Below are 21,768 nucleotides of genomic sequence, written 5' to 3' on the forward strand. Positions count from 1 at the left end.
GCACTCAAATGTTATTTATTCTATTTTTCTTAATTGCAAAAGATACGCATTGAGAACATTATACTTCTTTTTAGAAGAAGGCTAACCATGTATAAATCTGGTTTCAAGCGCATAAAAGCTATTCTATTCGCAAAGATACTCTAATCAAGTTTTTTTTTCATCATTCAATTACACATTAACGCAATCATTTATTTTTAAATATCTGAAATGGATACTCTTGTGTATGAGAATCTAAATCTCAGTTCATTTTACTGCTCCTTGAATTGTAAGGCCTCGATTCGATTATAACTTAGATTATACTTCCTAAAGTTTCATAAATTACATCTTTTATCGCAGTGGTTTGTTAGTTAGTTGTAGCGTTAAATCCAAAATTTATAGCATTAGAAAATATCAATTTTTATCCCTTTCCATCCGATAATCTACATTGATATGTAAAGTAGGACTCGAACGTAAGAGCGCAAAGAGTTAAAGTGGAAATTCGAATATTTTGCCTGATAATAGTATCCTTTTACTTTCCATTATCTCTTCTTCTTTTTCGCACGCGTATATTTAAATGTATCGTGTATTCGTCAAGCCCCAATATCGCGGAGTGATTCTAATGTAGTGCTCTCCAGTCGCTTTCCGTAGAAAAATAAAGAACATACTGTCGCGATCATGACTTGACGAGCTATAACGACGATGATGGGGAGATCAGTGATGGATGATCAATCGATTCGCCCGAGCACGCCGGTGGATGATCGCCTTTACCGATATAATCCACTGTTTAACCGGCGGCTTTTTTTTATTTCTTAAGTAATTTTCACTTTCGTTAATTGCGGATACATGTAATAAATGCCCAGTGATATAACGGGAGATATAAAGGTTGGTCATAAAATTCTAAGACTCGGCGGAAGCTGCGTAAAATTACGGAAAGCTACTTGAATAATCTTTGTTACGGCTATTTGTTAACATTGATTTATAATCTCATTTTATAATTAATGAAAATATTCGTTATATAATTCTATTAAAAATGTAAACTTATTAAAATCCTACATCAAATATAGAATGCAAATATCATACTTTTATTCAATACGTACATTTGCATGAGACAATATTTATGAAAGCACTCGGCATAGAATCAAAGAGAAATCATATCAAAAAGAAATTACCAAAATAGCTATTAATGAATTTATTGAACCATCTTGGAAAATGAATTTTGCTCGAATATTCACTGAAAACTCGCTTTTTTGACCCTTGAATCATTATGAGATCTTTAATGCGTCCTCATTGCAGCTTTCCGCCACCGAGAAAGTAAGAGGAGAACGCGGGAGGAAAAGGGAAATACGATAGGGCGAAATAGAGGCGAATGGGACGTATTTCGGGTACGGATGCACGTTTAGAGAAGCGCCGGGAGTTCTCTCTTTGGGAGTTCGAAAAATCGGGACAAGATCTATGTGTGTAACACGCTACCGATTACAGCTTGTGACTCGACCAACAGAAAGGCACTTGGGCAAATTACGTGCCGAGTTGGCCGCCGTTTCTAACACGCGGGGCACATCACCTTCACTACTACTCTCTTTTCTTCCATCCGCTCTCGCGCGATCTTTTTACTTTATGGAGAAGCGGACGATTTAAATTCTCCTCTTGCCGCACTTGAATTTTCATCTACAGGCTTAATCCTATGATATGTTCGCGTTCGTTATGTATATATATGTATAAGATTATTACTTACGGTCATTCTCTCTCACCTATCATTCTCTCAATTTAGTCACTCTTTCTTTCTTCCTGTCGCCGTACATGTTCTGTACGCATCCGCAATCCCATTCTTACTTGCACTCGTGCTCAGACTCTCTCTCTCTCTCTCTCTCTCTCTCTCCCTCTCTCTCTCTCTCTCTCTCTCTCCCCCTCTCTCTCTCTCTCTCTCTCTCTCCCCCCCCTCTCTCTCTCTTACACACACACACACGCACGCACGCACGCACGCACGCACGCACGCGCACACACACACGCACACACGCGCGCGCACACACACACACACACACACACACACGTACGCACACGTACACACACGTACACACACGTACACACACTCATCTTCACCTAGGACACACTAGACTCTTCTTAACAAGATACAATAGTTAAATGTACGCGCGCTCGTTTCGCGCGTGACGCGCCGATGATAAAACATAAATACACACTTCTTAGGGCACCTTTGGTATTAAGCTTGATGTACTCATCTTCGCCTCGCTTGTTTCGTTTTAGTATGTAGAATACGCAATTTCGCGTTAGAGCCACCACCAGGATTCGCATTGTGCATCAATGTGTTTTAATCACGCGTTAATGAGCTTAATTTTTGCGAGGCTCGATATTTATTACTATTACTTTTTCAGCAATATGAACAATTTGGAAAATTCGAGCTCGATGTGACTTATTTAACAAATTTGTCAGAAATTTGTTTCCGAAACATCCAATAGATTTATCGTTGAATGCAAATTTTATGGTATGTGCGGATGTATCCCAGGGTGGCATGGTATGTTTGAAAAAAATCTTCGCGACTGTCGCGTATAAATGTGTCTGTTTATATGGGTGTGTGTTTTGTGTATGCATGTGTACATATACATGTACGTGTAACCAAATATCACGATATGACGTGCGCGTGTAATTGCGAAGAGTGCCATTCTTCTTTACATATGTAATACATATACAAGAAATAAAATCCGTTTCCTCTCGCTTGCTTCATTCTTCTGTTGCCTTTTCCTCGATGCTTCACCTGCCACATCTCTATCACCCCCGCCCCTGTCTATCGCTTCGTCATCGTCGATCGCGATCAAAGACACGGTGAAAATAAATAGTAGGTAAAGGTAGGTACGCGAATCGATAAGTTAAGTTCATTAAAAAATATATATACCTAGGAATTATTATGTGATTATATTGGGCCCCCCGCTAGAGTCGCGCGAACCAACACGCCTCCGTTCTGCAACGTCGAAGAATTTACAAGAATTTGCCTACCGATGTGTTCGCTGTGTCCCTTTCGGGCGAAAGAGCGAAATCTTGCCCTTCCACCCACGCTCGCAATTTTTGCATCTCTTCTCTTCCCTTCTTTCTCATATATGTATGTATGTGTGTTACTGCTCCTGCATCCTACGTTTCGCTTCCCACGATCTCTCGCCGACGAATCTTTAACTGCTCGACAGTGCGACTTCTTGTATGGTTCTTCCTCGTGTCTTGTTTTCCGGTGGATATCCTGTCGCGCGTTCTATCGTCTCTTCCAGGCTGCCCGATACTCTGCCTTTTTACATGCCATTGATGTCAATCTTAAGGTTGGCCGTTTTCTTGTCTCTTTGATCCCTGAAAAATCAATGCAAGCGATTAGAACATGATACGTTCAAAACTCAAGAAATCCTAATTGGACGACGTTTTTATAATTAAATCGCATGTCATCAATATGTGAGACCAGATAGAATTAATTTTTTCTGGAATACAATAATTCTTCAATTTTCTCTATTATATCACTATACATATATAACAGACATTCTTAATATATACACAAGAAAGAAAATTACATCATCTTTAAGCTGTAATTATTAATACTACTCAAATATGTTCAAAGATATCGTAAAAAATTCACACAAATTTTGAATGTACCTATGGAGTATATCTAAAATCGAGTTATGAATTTTCGTAATTGTCAAAAGACGTGAGTATTCAAAACCAAAAGACGATAATTTCTAACGAATTTTTTAACCGGTTCTCAATAAGTCACGTTGTGACAGTTTGAAAAAGACTCGGTCGAGAGTCCAAACGAGGATGAAAGGACAACCTACATTTGTCTTGTTACCACATGAAGAGTGTCCACGCGAAGCTGAAGAGACGACATTGCCATTGAGTAATTTGCGTACCTCATTAGGACGTGACTGTGCTGAAAAGCGCTCTTTCACGATTTGTTCAAAGCTCTCGGTCAACGAAGAGGCATACACACGGCCAAGAAAAGGAGGGTATAATAAGGGAAGTACAAGATATAGGAATATAGATAGATTGAGTTTTGTTGTGTCTAAAAGAAATCTCGCAGGACAAACAAAGATTTTATGAATAAAACGTATTTACATAGCAAGAATAGATTCAAGGCGGGGCGATGTAAATATGGAAATAAAATAACGTAAATCTTATGACAATATTTCTTCACGGCGTATTAGTATTGTAAAGATTTTTAAACATAAAAAGAATTATAATAGCAAAAGTATTCAGTACACTGAGAAAGATATCTTAATTTCAAAGAAATATTTCTTTGCTCGTATTCAAACAAATTATTACTTTGGATCAATGAAAATTTCTTTGAAATTAAGATATTTTTTTTTAATTTAAAAATCATATTTTAATTTTAAAGAAATTTTCATTGATCCAAAGTAATAATTTGTATGAATACGAACAAAGAAATATTTCTTTGAAATTAAGATATTTTTTCTCAGTGTATGTTAAATAAAAATAATATATTCTATTATATGTAAAAATTTTATTTCACAATATAAATTTACAATACATTACATATAGAATAAGATGATATAATTTGGAAAATGATAAAATTCTGAACAAAATAAAATTTGAATCCAATTTCAAAGTTCAAGTTTTTTTCTTCCTATTTGATACCTTTCAATATCCTTCACACAATGAGATCAAACTTGAACCTCGAAAATTGGATTATTTTCTTTCGTTCAGAATTGTACTATGTTCGAAATTGTACCATTTTATCCTATATATGTTTGTGTGTAAAGAAAGAAAAACACGACGTAAGAAGTTTAAGAAATTTAAAGTTTTCAGTGTTTACATAAAAAGAAATTAAACGATTTAAAGATTCAAGAAATGAAAAAGTCTTGGAAATTCTGTTAAACAAATCGACGCAAATAAATTTCGAAAACATAAAAGCTTAGGAATTCTTCTCCCAGAGGTAGAAAATTAAAAACTCGACTATTCAACAACTCAAGTCTCTTGGGTCTCTCTCTCTTTCTCTCTCTCCCCCCTCCCCCTCCCTCTCCCCCCCTCTCTCTCTCTCTGTCTTTGTCGTTCCTGAACAATCCTATAAAAAGGACCTCCTTCATCTGTTAAAAGCGTAACTACGAAAGGTTTTCTGATATATACGCTTACAGGACAGAGGAAGAGAAAATATTCATAGGATTGAATGTGTTCGCGCTCGAAAAAGGGCAAGAGTTTTAATTCATCGAGTATCCCACCAGGTGAACGTTGCGGTGCCAGACGTCTCTATAAAACGACGTGAATTAACGATGATGTGTTTGGCCGTGCCCAGCCCCAAGCGGACCGTATCGATCGTTTAATTCGAAAATGGGGAGGTCGATCCGTAGCCACAGCTTCGTTTATAGCGTGACCAATCGCAACTTTCGGCGTCATGTATGAATAAACAAGTTGCGACACAATTGCAATTGGAAGCGAATGGTATCGATCCACCGATTTGAAAGGGTAAGGTCGAGTGATCTGAAACGCTCTTTTATAGCGTCCGATCAATTTTTGGTGACACACTTTTGCCCTGACGGGAATACATTTTCAAACGTGTCGAATGGATTCTCGAGTCCTTCATTTCTATCTCTCAATCTGATGTAAATTTCAAAAATACACATCTTATATTTATATTCCTTCGAGATCTTTTTAAATCTTTAAAAACCAATTTTCCAACGTTTCGTATAATATAGATATCTTTGATTAATTAATTTTTTTTACAAGAACCAATAAAGACAAGGCTATATGGAAAGGAAATAGCCAATAATGAAAAAATAAATAACTATTTCATTCAAGTTATTGATTTTCAAATAATTCTTCGTACATTACGTATATTTTGCGATTTAACAGAACCTTGCTTAAATTCTTATTCTTCTAACTTTGACATGCATGATTATTAGCTCCTTTTTAAATGAAAAATGATGCAATTTTTTTTCTTGACGTGTCATTACATATCGAATGTCATGCGTAAATAATGTCACAGTTGTTGTGAGCTTTGCCGAAATATTACTATCATTTTGAACAAATGAACAACTCCGCCAACTTCATTTAACGCAGCTTAATTACTTAATTAATTAATTAGTTCAATCCTTTTAGTGGTTGGATAACCTGAGCTGAACTTAGTTCAGCCCTTAAATTACGTAAGTGGGATCGATCCTTAAATGTCCGACGAATCTTCTTTCATCGGCGGAAATACGGTCTTGATTAAAAGCGGAACCTCAGAATCATCGTTTTGTCTGACTTTCCTCTTTTTTTATCTTACATAGCTTTTTATCGTACAATCTTTCCAATTCATTTTGTTTAAACGGATTAAAGTTAAACGTTAAACTAAAAAATAAAATGAACGTTTGACACATCAAACTCACTTTGTCTTTTGTACAAAGATTTTTAAAAGATATACGTTCCGCGTGATAATAACAATAGAAAACAATCACATTTCAGTGAAATCTAAAAATATATACAACATTTATTGTATCAAAAAATGTAGTTAAAAATATTTTATTGTTACGAACTCTAATTGTTAATAAAAAATAATTTTAGTCAATAAAATTAATCCTTATATTTTATACAGCCAATGTTTTCCCAAGCGTTACTACTGCCGATTAGTATAAAGTTGCTAGAGGATGGTGCATAGTGCTCGTCATATCTAGATGGTACAGTAAAACAAAGACAGATTTGATACAGCGGAAATAAAAAAAAACATACATGAAAGGAAAGGATTTTGTATGAAGGAAATTACATCGTAAGAACGAGCAAATCGACATCAAACAGGCATCAATAGAGGAAATATAATACGAAAGGAATACAACAAGAAAAAGAGAAAACTTGAAGTCTAGGTATGAAACCATATAATTTAGATGAGTTCAATTTTCAATGCTACGATAAAATTTACCTTGCTATCAAGTATCGCATTCTCATCAGTCAGGAATGGATATCGAGATCATTTTTGCTTGTCTCCAACATTGAATTCTGAACTCTTCGAAATTATAATTTAGTCTCTGTTTGGAATCGTGCAAAAATTCAAAAGAGAAAATCATAAAAAAATAATTCAAAATAGATAAAAAATTGTACGCGTTCGGATCGCAGAAACGGGAACGTGTATCTCAATCGAGCGATAGAGAGATAAAGTGAGATAGAAAAAAAAGAAGGAAAGAAAGACGGGCAGATTCGCCGGATTTCACGTGATCGGTAGGCGATTAACGACGGATAATTGATAATTGGCACCAACGCACGAGAGCGCATCTACTGTTCGGATACGAGTCCTCGACGGGACAGCCGTCGTCGGTCTTTCAACCAGATTTAATTGGCCTTCGAAGTGACGGCCTGTCTAGCGCCTCGAGGCACAAACGCTTTCGAGGGCGAAACCGCGTGAGTTTGATCGAATAATGACCGAATAATTGGATCCAAGATTCACTGGGCCCAATGCATTTTGGTACCGGCGACAAAAGTAAAGATCCGAAATCAATATTATTTCAGTGATGTTTTCGATGCTATGGATGCAGAAAAATAATGTGCTATTTCCACAATTCTAAATATTAAAGTCATTTTTTTATATCTATAGCATCAATATACGTAAATTCATCGAGATTATATCGATTTCGGCCCCTAGACGAAAACGCACAGCTGTGCTCAGAGTTCCAATAAAATATTGTTCTAAAATAAATTTTATTTTTAAAGTAAATTTATTATTTAAATTTAACATTTTGTATTTATATTTTAAATCGTATTTTATTCGTAATATCATACATATATGTTTTCAAATTAAACTATTGCTTTCTTTATAAAGTTCCAATTTCATTATATTATGAAGACCATAAATTGCAATTTCCTTTTGAAGATATATTATTAAAACTTTATTTTTCATGTTATCTCTTCACCACTCAATAATATTCATTAAGTAGAATACCAAGATAATAAATTCATATTTTCCATACATATAATTAAGCGTTATAAAGTATTTTTCTTTAATGAAGTATTTTGAATTTCATAATATATAATAACAATAATTATTACACCAAAATAAAACAAGAAAATAAATATAAAGTATCGATAAAAGCACAACCCTACGTATTCGCCGTCGATCGCATTTTCGCGGAGGCGGCTCTACTGTAGGGCGGATCACCCAGAGCCTCGTGTACGTGCAAAAGTCTCGTGCTAGACCAACGTAAACACTCGTGCTAAGGACTTTGGCGCATAAGCAAGGCCTCTGGGTGTTCGGAGGTGCGCAAGCTCTACTTTTGACCGCAACAAATACTCTCATCGAGGCTCTCTAGTCTCTCGGCATGTGCAAAGTGCGCAAGAAACGCCCTCACTAAAATCCTCACGCGTGCTAAGGTCTTTCTCAGAACCAACATCTCTTCGTCCTATGAATAACGTCAGAACAAACACCAATGGTTTCGAGCTCACGAATACCTCACGAGTACAAAACCTTCGCCTAGTTCACATAGAGCCGCCCCCCGCGTCCTTTGCAGCGGTCTATCGTAGCATAAAGTGGAACCTACTTCGATCCAGAGATTTGTAAAGCCCACCTCGGCCATTTTTGACTTTGCATATTCGATTCGTATCGCTCCCCGGTCGGAGGAGAGGAGAAAGGATCCTTGGAGAGTGGCCATCGCCTGGGCCGCGTAGCGAACGTCTTGATATTCGATAAAGGCCACTGGCGACCCTCCCTTCGTGTGCATACGAAGCCGGGAGAAACCAGGAAAACTGTGCACAAATAAGAGAAGCGTACAATACGTGCTCTAGTTAGTCGTAAAGACAGTACTCTGGTAAAGGGGGAGTTTAGAGAGGTTTTAGGGGGGTTTGGTTACTGCTTGGTTGCCATTAATGGTGTCGGTGGTGTCAGGCGGTGCCGACATGGGGTGATTACACGGAGGGGATGCGACACAAACTCAGGATCAAATTCAAATCGTTAACAGCTGTGAATTATTTCCTTTAGCATATACGTGTGCTAATTATTTTAGGGGAATTTAAGGTGTACAGAGATAATTACATACATATATACAATACATACGTATAATATAATTGTATGTAAAGAAGGAAAATTATCGAAATAAATTAAATAATAAAATAATTTGTACAATTATTATTTTGCAAAATCTTTAAATATATACAATATTGCACAAATCATTGAAATTATTTTTTAAAACGTAATCGAATGTTTGAAAAATTATTTTAAAAAGCATATCTATTATGTATATATAATTATATAGAGGAGAAGGTAGTATTATGGCCAGTATATATATATTGTGGCCTCCCTTAATATCTCCGCTATTATATAGCGAATCCCAATGATTACTTATGGAATTATTAGTTCAATAGCTTGCCGTTACCATGATGCTAATATTACCAATACTTAATAACCAGCACTTATTATAACGCATTTTTACTTTCAAGTATTTCGAAACGTTTCTGAGGTACACTTTAGCATTTAATTACACCTAGTTTCCCTCATTTTTATTAAACTTGAGCATATTATCACACAAATATATGTATTTTTGAATGTGTTATTTGGTATTTAACATTTTATTTGACTATACCATGTTATATTTATAACATATATTTATAAGGTATATATTTTGAGTTATGGAAATTTAAACCATACCATGGCATTTTGCTAATGTGACCTTCTATGAATATTGACTACTCACGACCTCTTTTTTGAGATTTTCATATCAAAATAATTATTTGATAGCTCTACTGTTAATCTATAGTTTGTATTACGTGTACTATTTTTAGTACTGAGATTTTTAGTACTGAGCAGCTTATATGCAGAAGTTATATGAGTGTATATACATTCATTTGCATACATTTTAAAATATTTTGCTTTTTTGTTAATTTTGTAACCAAATACTGTTTTCTAAACAAAATTAATATTTTAAGGCTATTTTGGGAATGCTGAAGGCGATCACTACCTATTTTTTTCTTAGAGTCATTATACAATGTCGCCACATTTTTATTAATAGTATCCTAAGTAATAAATATTTCGTAACTTTGAGTCCAGAATCGATTCAACAACATTTTAATGAATGTAATTGTCAAATTTTAAATATTGGTTATTAACAAAGTTATTGTGTAAAATGTAACTGGTGCCATAATACCATTTTCTTCTCTATATATAATTCGCATCATTATTTCTATTGTTATACTGTTTATTTTATAAAAGAAATTATTTATAGTTCATTTTTTCCTTTCTATATTACACTGAGTTCCTTCCTAATCCCTTCTCATTAGGTTCACAGTGCATTTACAAATCCGCAATTAATCGATAATTCGCGATGTAGAGACATTACCCTCCGTGCAAACCCATTCAGCACACCGACAATTAGTAAACGGCACTGGTCGCATGGTATTGGTACGGGTACTAGTACAGGTGCGTCCTATATGCCTACAATCTACGACGGTGGCAAATGATTAGCGGATGTCAGTGATGTTTGGAGGCAGTGCTGTTAGTATAAAGCTTTCGGCGTTCACGACGGACTTGCACAATTTCGACCATTATTGCGCCCTCGGCATGACGATTAAATTTAGGTGCAGGTACTTGATGCTTTGTCGTTTGCTCATTATCCTTTGATTACTATGGTTATTAATTTGATTTGTCTGTTTGTTTATTTACAAATCCACAACGAGAATAAACATAAATCAGAAGTTAAAGGTTCACAGATTGACGTACACAAATCTATAATAACATATAAGCTCAGAAATTCATAGATCTAGAAACATATAGTTTTAAAAAATTGTATTAAAAATCTCCTATTTCATATCTACAATGCATTAGTAATTAAATATCACAATAATTATATATCGATTAATTAATATTGAGGTTTCTGCGACATACTAAAGAGAGATTTAATATTTTATAGAAAGAAAGAGAACAATTAAATCTTAAATAGAAAAAATTTTTTAATATAAAAAGAGATATAAAGAGAAAAATTAAACCTTAGATGAATAAAAATTTTTCATATACCAAATAAGATTTCCAGTTTCTAATTTGTTAATTTTCGAAATTGCAAGAAAATATTTTTAATAATCCGTATTGTTTATAAATGTTCTCTTTTCAATTAAAAAACACTAAAGAATGTAGATGTAAAATTGTGCTCACATTTTTAAAACATTATTTACAAATCTATCTTTAATTTATATTTCTTCTTAGTGTAAGAGATTAATTCCTAAATATTAATTTCTAAACTGTCATTTTTAAATAATCTGATATGATAAGCGTTCTATGATAAAAAAATATTTTCGCACGATTATAAAATTTTTTTGTCTTGACAAATGTACTTTTTCTCAAACGTATCAACGTGAAATAATTACCCGTGCAAGAACAACGGTTGAATTACATACGACGAGGACAATGTATTCACATCGTCGACGACGAAATTCCGTCGAATACTCCCGCGAGCTACCGAAAATTGTAGAATGCGCAGGGCGCCTCTCGCACGTGCAAACGCGTGTAATTAACTCAGGCACTCACTTACGAATTCATACTGCAGAACTCTGGGGTTTGCGGGATAATGAGATTTCACAGGCTAATTATACGAGGGGAGGAAGAGCTTCTCTATTGGCGTTGGAACTTGCAAGACAGTCGCGCGCAGACTTCCGTCAGCTGCGAAACTCGAAAGAGTAGATCGCGTCTTCTAGATCATTATTCGTACCCTGTGTGTCGAGGACACTGTTTAGCAATTCTTAATATTTTGTTAGAGAATTGTGCATTTCGAGTATCGATGAACCAATTACTTTATAACTAACGTTTGGTGTAACAAGAATAAATAGTGTTTGGACAAAAAATACAAATTCAAACGTATACAGGAAAAATTATTTAGATATTATAAATTGTGATAGTGTCTCATAAATGATAATAACAATTTGGTAAATTTATTTTATACACTCTGCTTTTCTTTACAAGAAACAAAATGCAATTGATATATTTGATAAAATAGTTAATGTGTTCAAAAAACACTTCTGTCAATGTATAATTTTTCACCTTTTCACTACCGTGTTTCACAAGATTCCTACTAAAAATATAAAAGTGAAAACGAAATAAATCCTGTCCAAAATTATTCTTTGTTCGAAGAATAGAGTTTTTGAAGCGTTATAACAAAATTTGCACGAAGATATAAAAACTTTTACTATCTTGCTATTAAATTACTTTAAACTGAATAAAATATATTTTAGTTTCTATTTAAACTCTTTTCATCTCCAATGATTATCAAAAAAATTATTTTATTACTAAATTCTATTTTTCTTTCGATTCAATAATTATTTGTGCTTAAGGTAAATTATATATACTTGACTTTATAAATAATTAAACATTGTATTCTTTCCTTTTTTTATAATTATACATTTTTTATACTATAATAAATATGTAAATATTTTTTACTCTATATTAATATTTAAATCCTAATTTTTACGTTTTTAATTTTCCAGTGAATTGCATAAAAATATGAGGTACGTCATATCATTCTGTTAATTCATAATTTTTCTAATTTAACTATTAAACTCTTTTTTTTCTTTTTCTATCTGTTATTTTTCTAATAACCATAGTAATCGATATCAAAAATACCAAAGCAACTACTGCCTATATTCCATTAAATAAAGAGTACCCACAAGTATTATAGCAGTTTCTTATTATTTTGCGGTGCAGCATACAAAAATCAATTCATGTAACTTTCTCTTCGTATATATAGATAATAATTATTGCAATCCCGCGACTACAAACACATGATCGAGGTTCGCAGCATTAATCAAAGGTAAATGAACGACTCTGCCGGATCTTCAGTTTTTCCCATTCCTATGTAAAAATATGGTATATCTACACCAGCGGATATTAGCTGCGGTCTAACCGATTTAATGTAGACATATCGAAAGAGTTCGTAATTCTCGATTCAATGATTCACGACGTACTGGAGGCGTACTCAGGATCGTGGGAAGGTTCCGCATGGTAGGGCACGTGAAAATAATTTATTACACGAGCGCAACTGTAATGCTCGGCCGGATAACATATTTTAACTTCGCCGCTTGTTGGATAGCTGACACTTAAGCGAGCAGTTTAATTGCGAATATCTCCGTCCGTAATTAGCGGATTATCATGTTTAATTACAATTTTACATTTTATATTTTTTTAATGGTCTAAAAGTTCTGCCCATAATATATGCCAATCGAAACCACGTAAAGTACGATAATATAATTAATTAATAGTAAATATGCTATTCCGCAAATTTTGCAAGCGTCAGGAATGGTAAGAATTGCATATATTACGCGCTATTCATAGTATAATGCTTGAGATGTATACTTTTTAACAACGTTTTTTGTCTAATGCGAAAAATCCTTGAACGCATATATCCTTGCTAAAGTTATATAACTGTAACGACGTAAATCACTAAGAGCATAACAAGTTGATTCTATAATAAACGCAAAACTTCCGGTCTTTAATCTATCTGGAATTTATTCATGTGAGTTTAGTTTTAATTCAAAAATTGCTGTGATAATTATAGAATTTTTTATTTAGACATATATACTGACAAATTCAATTATTAGACACTCAATACAGATTCAATAATTTTAGAATTTACATAACTAAAATATTTATGAGAATCAAGAGATATTTTAATATTTTCATTAAAGATCTCCACTAGATAAAGTAATCTAAAGGTAAAATAAAATATTTTAGAATCTGAAAATTTTTTATCCAAAAAATTGTCCAGAAAATTTTATCCAAAAATCGAGGCCTAAAAAATTCAATGGTTCCAAGATTTATTCGTAAATATCAAAAATGTTTTGAAGCCGTCGTATTCTTGCTGTTTGTTCGTCAAGAATTGCAAACGTTTCGAGCACACCACGACATCGTGATATCACCACCACGTGGTAAGCTGATAAGACCCACGTGTATCGGTACCCGTATCACAATTGGCGCGCATTTACCTCCAGCATGTGTGTCATATAAACGTGACTTGGTTCTTTTAAGTAATTTATTATCATTGTTATTGTTATGATTAATATTCGTATTTTCTGACACTTTGCGTTAAAATAAAATTAATTATCTGTATACCTATTATGATAAACGTAGTCTTTAAATGTTTTAAGCACCAATATTTCATCAAATTGAGATCTCCCTAAAAATTTTAATATATAGCTACGTAGATAATAATAAGAACATTAAATTTCATAACTATCTGTTTTATTAAGACTTTTCACCAAAATTCAGACAAACGGAAAAATATTATTCTAAAGTTAAAAAATTCAGACAAACGAAAAAATATTATTTTAAAGTTAAAAAAACTTTAATTTAGCTGATATACATACTATTTCTGCAAATTTATCTAACGACGCCTACACCTTTACTATACAGCGATAATGCACCTTGATGCATTCTGAAAACTGTGTCCTTAGGATCTTGATAATCACACACATGTGTAGGTCATAAAATATATAAATATAATAAATCGATAAGCGAGCCAACCGACTAGTGAGCATATTCGATTGGCTCACATCCAGCTATGAATTAAAAGAATAAGGTGAACAGATAAGGTGTCTGACCTGCTGAAGATGTCCTTTAGCTCATGCTCGGATACGAACTGGCCCAGGTTCGCCACGAAGAGGGTGGAGCATTGCGCATTGCTGACGGCTATGTTCGGCTGTGACGAGGGTGATCCGACCGGTGACGCCAGTGCCGGCGACGGTAGAAAATGAGGCAGCGACGCGTGTATCGACGTCAACGTCGTAGGATGCGGCAGGGACATAGGCGCCTGAAAAATATAAATACTTCTGTCATACACTCGCTTCGCTTGACCATGAGTAGTCGGTTTGCTCGCACAGATCGACGGCATTTGCGTCAATCCGCCCTGTCTTTCTCAGCCCTACATTTGTCCCTTCAATAAAAAATTGTATCTTTTCTGACAAAAACTAAAGTCTAAAGGTCGTCCCGATTTTTAAACTTTAATTTTAGTAGACTAATGTATAAATTCGAACAATATTCTGGCAAAGAAAACATCGATATATACCATTTGCGAAAATATTAAAACAAACAAGCATCAAAAGAACTAGAATTTAAGACAAATTTAAATTGAGTGTGTTCTGTTAGAATTTAAATATATAAGGTATTCCAGAACTTTCAACACTTTTCAAGACAATAAAATAAAATTTTTGAAAAGTAAACACATCTTATCATATATCCCTGAAGTAGCTTTTTATTATTTGTAATGTTTATAATTCATACAAATGCGTATTAACGTTGCAATACAAATGCATGCGTAACGTTTATAATATTTATAACTATAAATGCATGTTAATACCTGACGAATATTGAAAGTTTTTCTGGAAAATGAAGCCTCGTATAAAAAAATTTTATTTTATACACTTTCGACATATATTTTTAAGTAAAACCACTTTCTTCATTTGTACTAGCGGTATTAAAACATTCTGTATATCATTTAGATGTCTTTTTTGCTGGAATATTATATTTGCGTCAATGGTGACATTATGCAATAACTCTTTTTTGTAATAATAACCTTAAATTGTATGTTGCAAAGCGCTATGAAAAATAGTCGACTATTACTTTTAATAACAGATAAAAACGACTAAAATTAAAACTTTTTTCTTTTTTTTAAATATCTTCGTGCTTAATTGCAAAGTTATTTCAACAGTCACCTACCTATTTTTTATTGAGAAATTAGAAATAATAATTGATATAACTAGCTAATCTCTCTCTCTCTCTCACACACACACACACACATATTGAAATAAATTATATAACGTAAGGAAACGCAGCAGATTTTTTAACTATCTGTACATAAAAATATGACTCTAAAAGATATCATCAACATAGGAAAGGAATGATTTTAAATCATTTGCATTGAGTATCGTTATTAACTTATCAAAGCAATGATAAATCTCGCCAATGACATTCTCAGTATCGTTAAGTCGCTCGAGAATGCATTTAATCGAGTTGGATCGTAGAAGATATTCAACTTAATAAGTTCCGACGTTATTGCTACCAGGTTCTCTGTTCGTTATTCCTTGAGTGGATATCTCGAGATTCGCTTCCTTTTTACTTCCGTTAAAGGAAAAGCAAGATGCGTACGGAGAAAAAGGAAATAATAATAACAAGCAGTCCGGACTCAAGAGCCTTCGATTTATCAAACGTTCAATGCAACGGATTTTCTCTCTCGTGCGGATAAATTCAAGGAATATTGGATTTTAGTAATAACGATATTTTATGTTTGAAATTTTGTGTAAGCTTTAAAAAAAATTAGCTTATAAACTTTCAATCACTTCTAAAAGCTTTCTCAATATAACCGTTTTAAATTTTTACTGAATCGATAGTCTGTTGTAAAATAAAAATTTCACATATAACTATTTCTGACTTTCCTCGTGTAAAATTATTTTTAAAAATTTAATTTATGTTTTACAAACAAGTATTTTTTTTGTAACGGCATTAAGCAACAAGAAAGAATGACAAACTTATAGAATCTTAAATATCGTAATATTAGAAACTTTAAAAAGCAAAAATGATTTATAGATTTAAGAACTTTATTGAAACGATAATTTAAGAGTATAATCCAATAACAAAATGTATCTTTCGACGAATTCGATTATATAAAAATATTTACCTATATGTAAAATATAAAAGATTGATATCCGATTAAAAAAAACATAAGTATAATTTTTTCTAATGTGATTTACCTATATAAAATCCAGAAGTTCTTGAATCAATCGTAGCATTCAAAATCGAGCATGTCTATCTCTTCAAAAATTTTAAAATTTTCAACATAAATTTACAATTTTCAATCAAATATCGAGATATATTTACAAAAACATTGCATCATGATTCTTTTTCCCCGCATTCTCGATTAATCTGTGATTCGCTGTGGCGTGTTACAGAATAATTTCAGTCGCTATTACAGTATAAAAAGCATCACATAATCATACGCAATGCGATCGATAAAATAACAGATTATATCGCGTTTGTACAAATTCATGGTTATATGGTCGCATTATTTGCCCTCGTAGAAATCGGTAGTTGTGTGTTTTACGAGCGTTAATGCGTGACGGATACCTGTGTAAACCTAACACAGATTCATGCATTAAAAATCAATAAAGTTATGTGATTTAGTGGATTGGTACCATCGGACTGATATCAACAATATCTTAAAGGGGATTGAAGATGTACTTACGCTGAACAATTTTCCGATTCTTCAAACTTCAAACTTCTCTTGGACATTAGTCTCTTCTTTTAGTATTTATACATATTTAGTATTAATAGATTTGAACTTTTGATAATATCAAAAATCATATAAAATAGAAAAAAGATCCCTCTTTTCAATTTTATACTAGATTTTAATATAAAATTTAAGTGAAAGATAAAATTCCAAGAATAGAAGACTGATATGGAAAATGTATGTACCCTTATTTATATACCTCTCTTCTCATATCTCTTCATTTAACTTTTCATATACCCTTACATTAGATGCTGCTAATTACCTAACATGTGGCTTATCGGTGTTATTTATGGTGGTTTCACCTTATATTCTTCATTTATCTTCATTAATAACTATGAAATAACCCCGAACTGTAAATATCATCAACGTAACGTAACATCCATAAGTTTATCTTTTAAATACTCTTCCCGTAAAATTAAAACGACGGAAAATACGTACGATGCTATTAGACTGGGAAAAAAGTAAACTACGGATTTATTAACGTCGGCCATAATTAATCCATGTCGCGACAAACTACGGAGACATCGCAATAGCTTCGAAACTCCACGATTCGAAGCTTGCGTGACATACACCCACACGACTACACGCTTCTATATAATACATGAGGACACGCAGTGCGACGACAAGTTGCGCTATCGATTTTGTGACGATATAAAAAGTAATATTCGAATACACTGACTGACGTTACACGCGTATGCGGAAAAATTGCTATTTATATAATCCGCATAATATTATTCATTGTGGTTATCCTATTAATTCCGGTTTTATATAATGTTTATATTAAGTTATCATTACCGTATCAAATTTTAACAAATTTTCTGATTCAATTATATAACTCCGATAACAATTATATAACCTTTTCTCAACAAATATTTTCTCAACAAAGATTTTAAATTATAGATTATTAATAACCCAGGCAAAAAATTTTATATATTATCATGTATAAAAATTGTTTTCCGGATTTTAAACTGATTTATCACACATATATGTCTATCATTTAGTGTTCATGAATTATCGAAACATCAGTTCCCGTAAGATTACAAAAGTTAAGCAACGTTAGTCAGAGTACAGCTTAGGATGGGTAACTGATTAGAAACATCTTGAAATTGTATACGTATATAGCTTCCAAATATATTTTTTTTATTATAATTTTATCCTATGTAATCTCTCTTTTTCTGTGGAAAGTGATATTAACCAATAAAATTTATTAATTTTTTAGCAACAATTTTCTATATAATATAAAGCAAAATATATTCATATATAGACATATATAATCATATATAGTCATATAATGTCATATATAATTGCATAAAATTTTTTCCCGGGAATAAATAACACTTAAAAAATAAAACTTTATAACCATTATTTGTTTTTATTTTGATAATTTTATAATTTAAAAAACTGATTACAAAAATTAAAAATGGAACATTCTAAATTTACGAGCCTATTATTCACTAATTGTTCATGATGCGATAATATTGAAGCACTTTGTGTATATATAATTCGCATAAAAAAAATAGATACTTTTTTCCAGAAATAGGGATTTAAAAATTCATAAATTTAAAAATTTACGCGAGATTCAAAAATGCAGAATTGGGAGCTTTAGAGCATCTAAAAGACAACCGAAAGTCTAAAACGTTATAAAGAATTCAATATTCAAGATTCTATAGAATTTAGGAGTCGAGGACTCAAGGCAACCATGATTGAAAGCATCCTCGGTCCTTGAGCCCTCATGAATCTCCCTGTTACCATGTAAGAGTAATCGAGTATAACGATCATGTATCACTAACGTGCATCGGGGCGCTCGTCGGCGGCTCCAGAGCTTTGTCTGCAGATAGTCAAAGATAGGAACGTACGGGGACCTGAGGATGTAACGCCGGATGCACCAGCGTCGCATGTTGCAGCGTGCCCGGTAATTCGCCGGCTGTAGAGTACGCCAATGGATGATGCCACAATTCAGGAGCACCGGGGAAGAACGGACTCCCTAGGTCTGCAATAGAGCACAGGATTAGATAGAGTTGCTCCCCTGAGTAATTAAACGCGCGGTTGCAAACCGCGTTGCGAACGCGCGTTCTTGCTAGTCAGGATATCTACTGATATCTGGAAATGCCAGAAATGAATTTTTATTTTGATACCAGATATATCACAGATATATCTGCTGCGTTGATAGAAAAGTAACACAAGTAAAAAAAACCAGTATTTTTTAAATAATGAAAGGAAATCAACCCTTCTTCCCCTAAGATTTAACATATTTTGAAAAAACAATACATTAACAATATATTGTTTATATACTGATAAGGGATAAAATTGACATAACCCTGTACTAGGATTGCAGTGTTCAAATTTTGAAAACTACTAACAGTAGTTTTAAAAAATACATTGGAATTACTATTAGAATACATTAAAAATAATTAAAAAATATATTAAAAGTACAACATGGAAAGAAAATGAAGTTTTGCATATTTATTATCCTAATTAAAACGTTGCTCTATTTTACAAAAAATTAAAAATGCTTTACTGAAAGTTGCTAATTTTGAATTATGTCACTTTTCTATCAACGCAGCGATATTTGAATTTAATTTACCGACTTTTTTCAACATAAAATAAATATAAACAAAAAATGATTGAATATTAACTATATTTGTATATATTTTTTAATAAAATTGGTAAAGTTACTTGTAATAAAAAAATTTTAATGTAAAAATAAAAAATAAAACTCTTAGAAATTTTATTAAAAATAAAAGTATATCAGAATATGTTAAAAATTTTGTTTATATACAGTAGATATTCTGTTCATTATAATTATTTATATTAGTTCTTTAAAACTTTGGACGGTTTTCATGTAAAGTTTTGCTAATTTCCGTACGTGAAATATTACATTCCTTCTTATAGAAGAATTGATATATTTTTTCTATTTATCAACACATATTGCTTTTTTCTTAGAAGTTGCCTATTAATCTCTGCTCTAACAAAATTAATGATATTTATTATTAACAGGTCACGGAACCATGTTACTCGCAGTCAAAACAAGTTATTTAAATATCGCATAAAACGTATTGGGTTCGAGGTGAAACGCACTATGCAATGCGGCCAGAAAGGTCGCGCCAATTTGCCATGCATATTATTTCAGCATGTAATCGTCGCGCTAGTTTCGACACACTCTTTATGGAGAATACACAAAATTATTTGTCCTATTTGCGATTGGATTAGACATGCGTCTGTAAAAAAATTAATCAACGTAATTCACGTAATAAATGTCCGCTCGTGGTCAAAAGAAAGTGAACATAATTTAATCGACATTTTGCGAGACTATCAATTACCTAATCGATAATGTCCAATTTACAAGTTCTCTTTTTTGCTCAAAATTACGGACTACGAAAATGGAAACGATAATTGTAAGATTTCCAAAAATTGAACAAGATTAAAAAAAATCAATGAAAGCTCAGATGTATTAAGAATTATCTTAATTTATTCTATTAATTGCAATAAAATAATAATTCTTCAATAAAAGATTATACAAGGTGACCCATTTTAATCTATCACCCCAAATATTTCCGTTCCCTTGCATTTTACAAGAAAATGTTTCAGACAAAAGTTGTATGGTTTCAAGGGGGCCATAAAATAGTACCGTTGATTTGTCCTTGGATAATCGCTTAAAGGTCACATGAAGGTCACCTTCAATTTCTTAAATTAAACCTACTATTTTTCATTACATATTCTTGTAGCTTACCTCGAGAGCTTTCCAAAACACTATAATAAAATATTTTTTTCATTAAATATTTTTCGAATTATAAGACTCGAAAGTTACAGTACAGTCGGCATTAGCATTACGCAAGTTGTCCGACCGACGGCTAAAACCTCTTGAATGTTGTTCAGGATCATGTCCTGGATAACATTTGTCAAGATCAAGGCTATTGCAGGCTGTACCTCTTATTTTTATTTTTGCACTAAAAATTTATTTTTACGTAAAAATGAAAATAACAGGTACAATCACTAATGGCCTTGATCTTGACTAATCGAAAAATACTTAATGAAAAAATATATTTATTATAAATAAATATATTTTATTAGTGTTTTGGAAAGCTCTCGAGATAAGCTATAAGAATATGTAATGAAAAATAGTGGGTTTAATTTAAGAAATTGAAGGTGACCTTCATGTGATCTTTAAGCGACTGTTCAAGGCCAAACCAATGTTACCATTTTATAGCCCCCTTGAAACCATACAACTTTTGTCTGAAACATTTTCTTGTAAAATGTAAGAAAACGGAAATATTTGGAGTGATATATTAAAATGGGTCAACCTGTATATAAGTTATTATTTATCGATATAAATTATATAATTAATAAAAATGATGAATTTATGTGCTGTATTAAATTAATATCGATGTAAAAAGTTAATTCTTTACAAACTTAATTTTCTTATGTTTTCTTATTTAAAATAAATTAATTAATTTAACAGATCTATTTAAATTACAAAAGATTTTAAATCTTTACTTTGCCGAGTAAAATATGTCTCTCTTTTTAAATTAATGTTTCTTCTTGTAACTCAAATTCATTCTTAATGTTTCAA

General features: G+C 32.6%; 1 protein-coding gene across 4 annotated transcripts in view; it reads right to left on the bottom strand.

Annotated features, from left to right (window-relative positions):
- Positions 1 to 2,013: 2,013 nt before the first annotated feature.
- LOC108725645 (protein couch potato) overlaps positions 2,014 to 21,768 on the bottom strand; it is an 84,979-nt gene continuing 65,224 nt past the window's right edge. For 3 of the 4 annotated variants that reach the window (XM_018452823.1, XM_018452821.1, XM_018452820.1), the window contains 3 exons: positions 19,055 to 19,188; positions 14,518 to 14,726; positions 2,014 to 3,324 (listed from right to left, as the gene is read on the bottom strand). In XM_018452823.1, coding sequence (XP_018308325.1) covers positions 3,270 to 3,324; positions 14,518 to 14,726; positions 19,055 to 19,188 — 398 coding nt within the window. In that variant the 3' untranslated portion in view covers positions 2,014 to 3,269. Of the gene's footprint in view, positions 3,325 to 8,483; positions 8,689 to 14,517; positions 14,727 to 19,054; positions 19,189 to 21,768 lie in introns of all 4 variants that reach the window. The other variant, XM_018452824.1, reaches the window with a different exon arrangement.

This window comes from Mycetomoellerius zeteki, unplaced genomic scaffold, assembly GCF_001594055.1.
Source record: "Mycetomoellerius zeteki isolate Tzet28-1 unplaced genomic scaffold, Tzet1.0 scaffold35, whole genome shotgun sequence".
Classification (NCBI taxonomy): Eukaryota; Metazoa; Arthropoda; class Insecta; order Hymenoptera; family Formicidae; genus Mycetomoellerius; species Mycetomoellerius zeteki.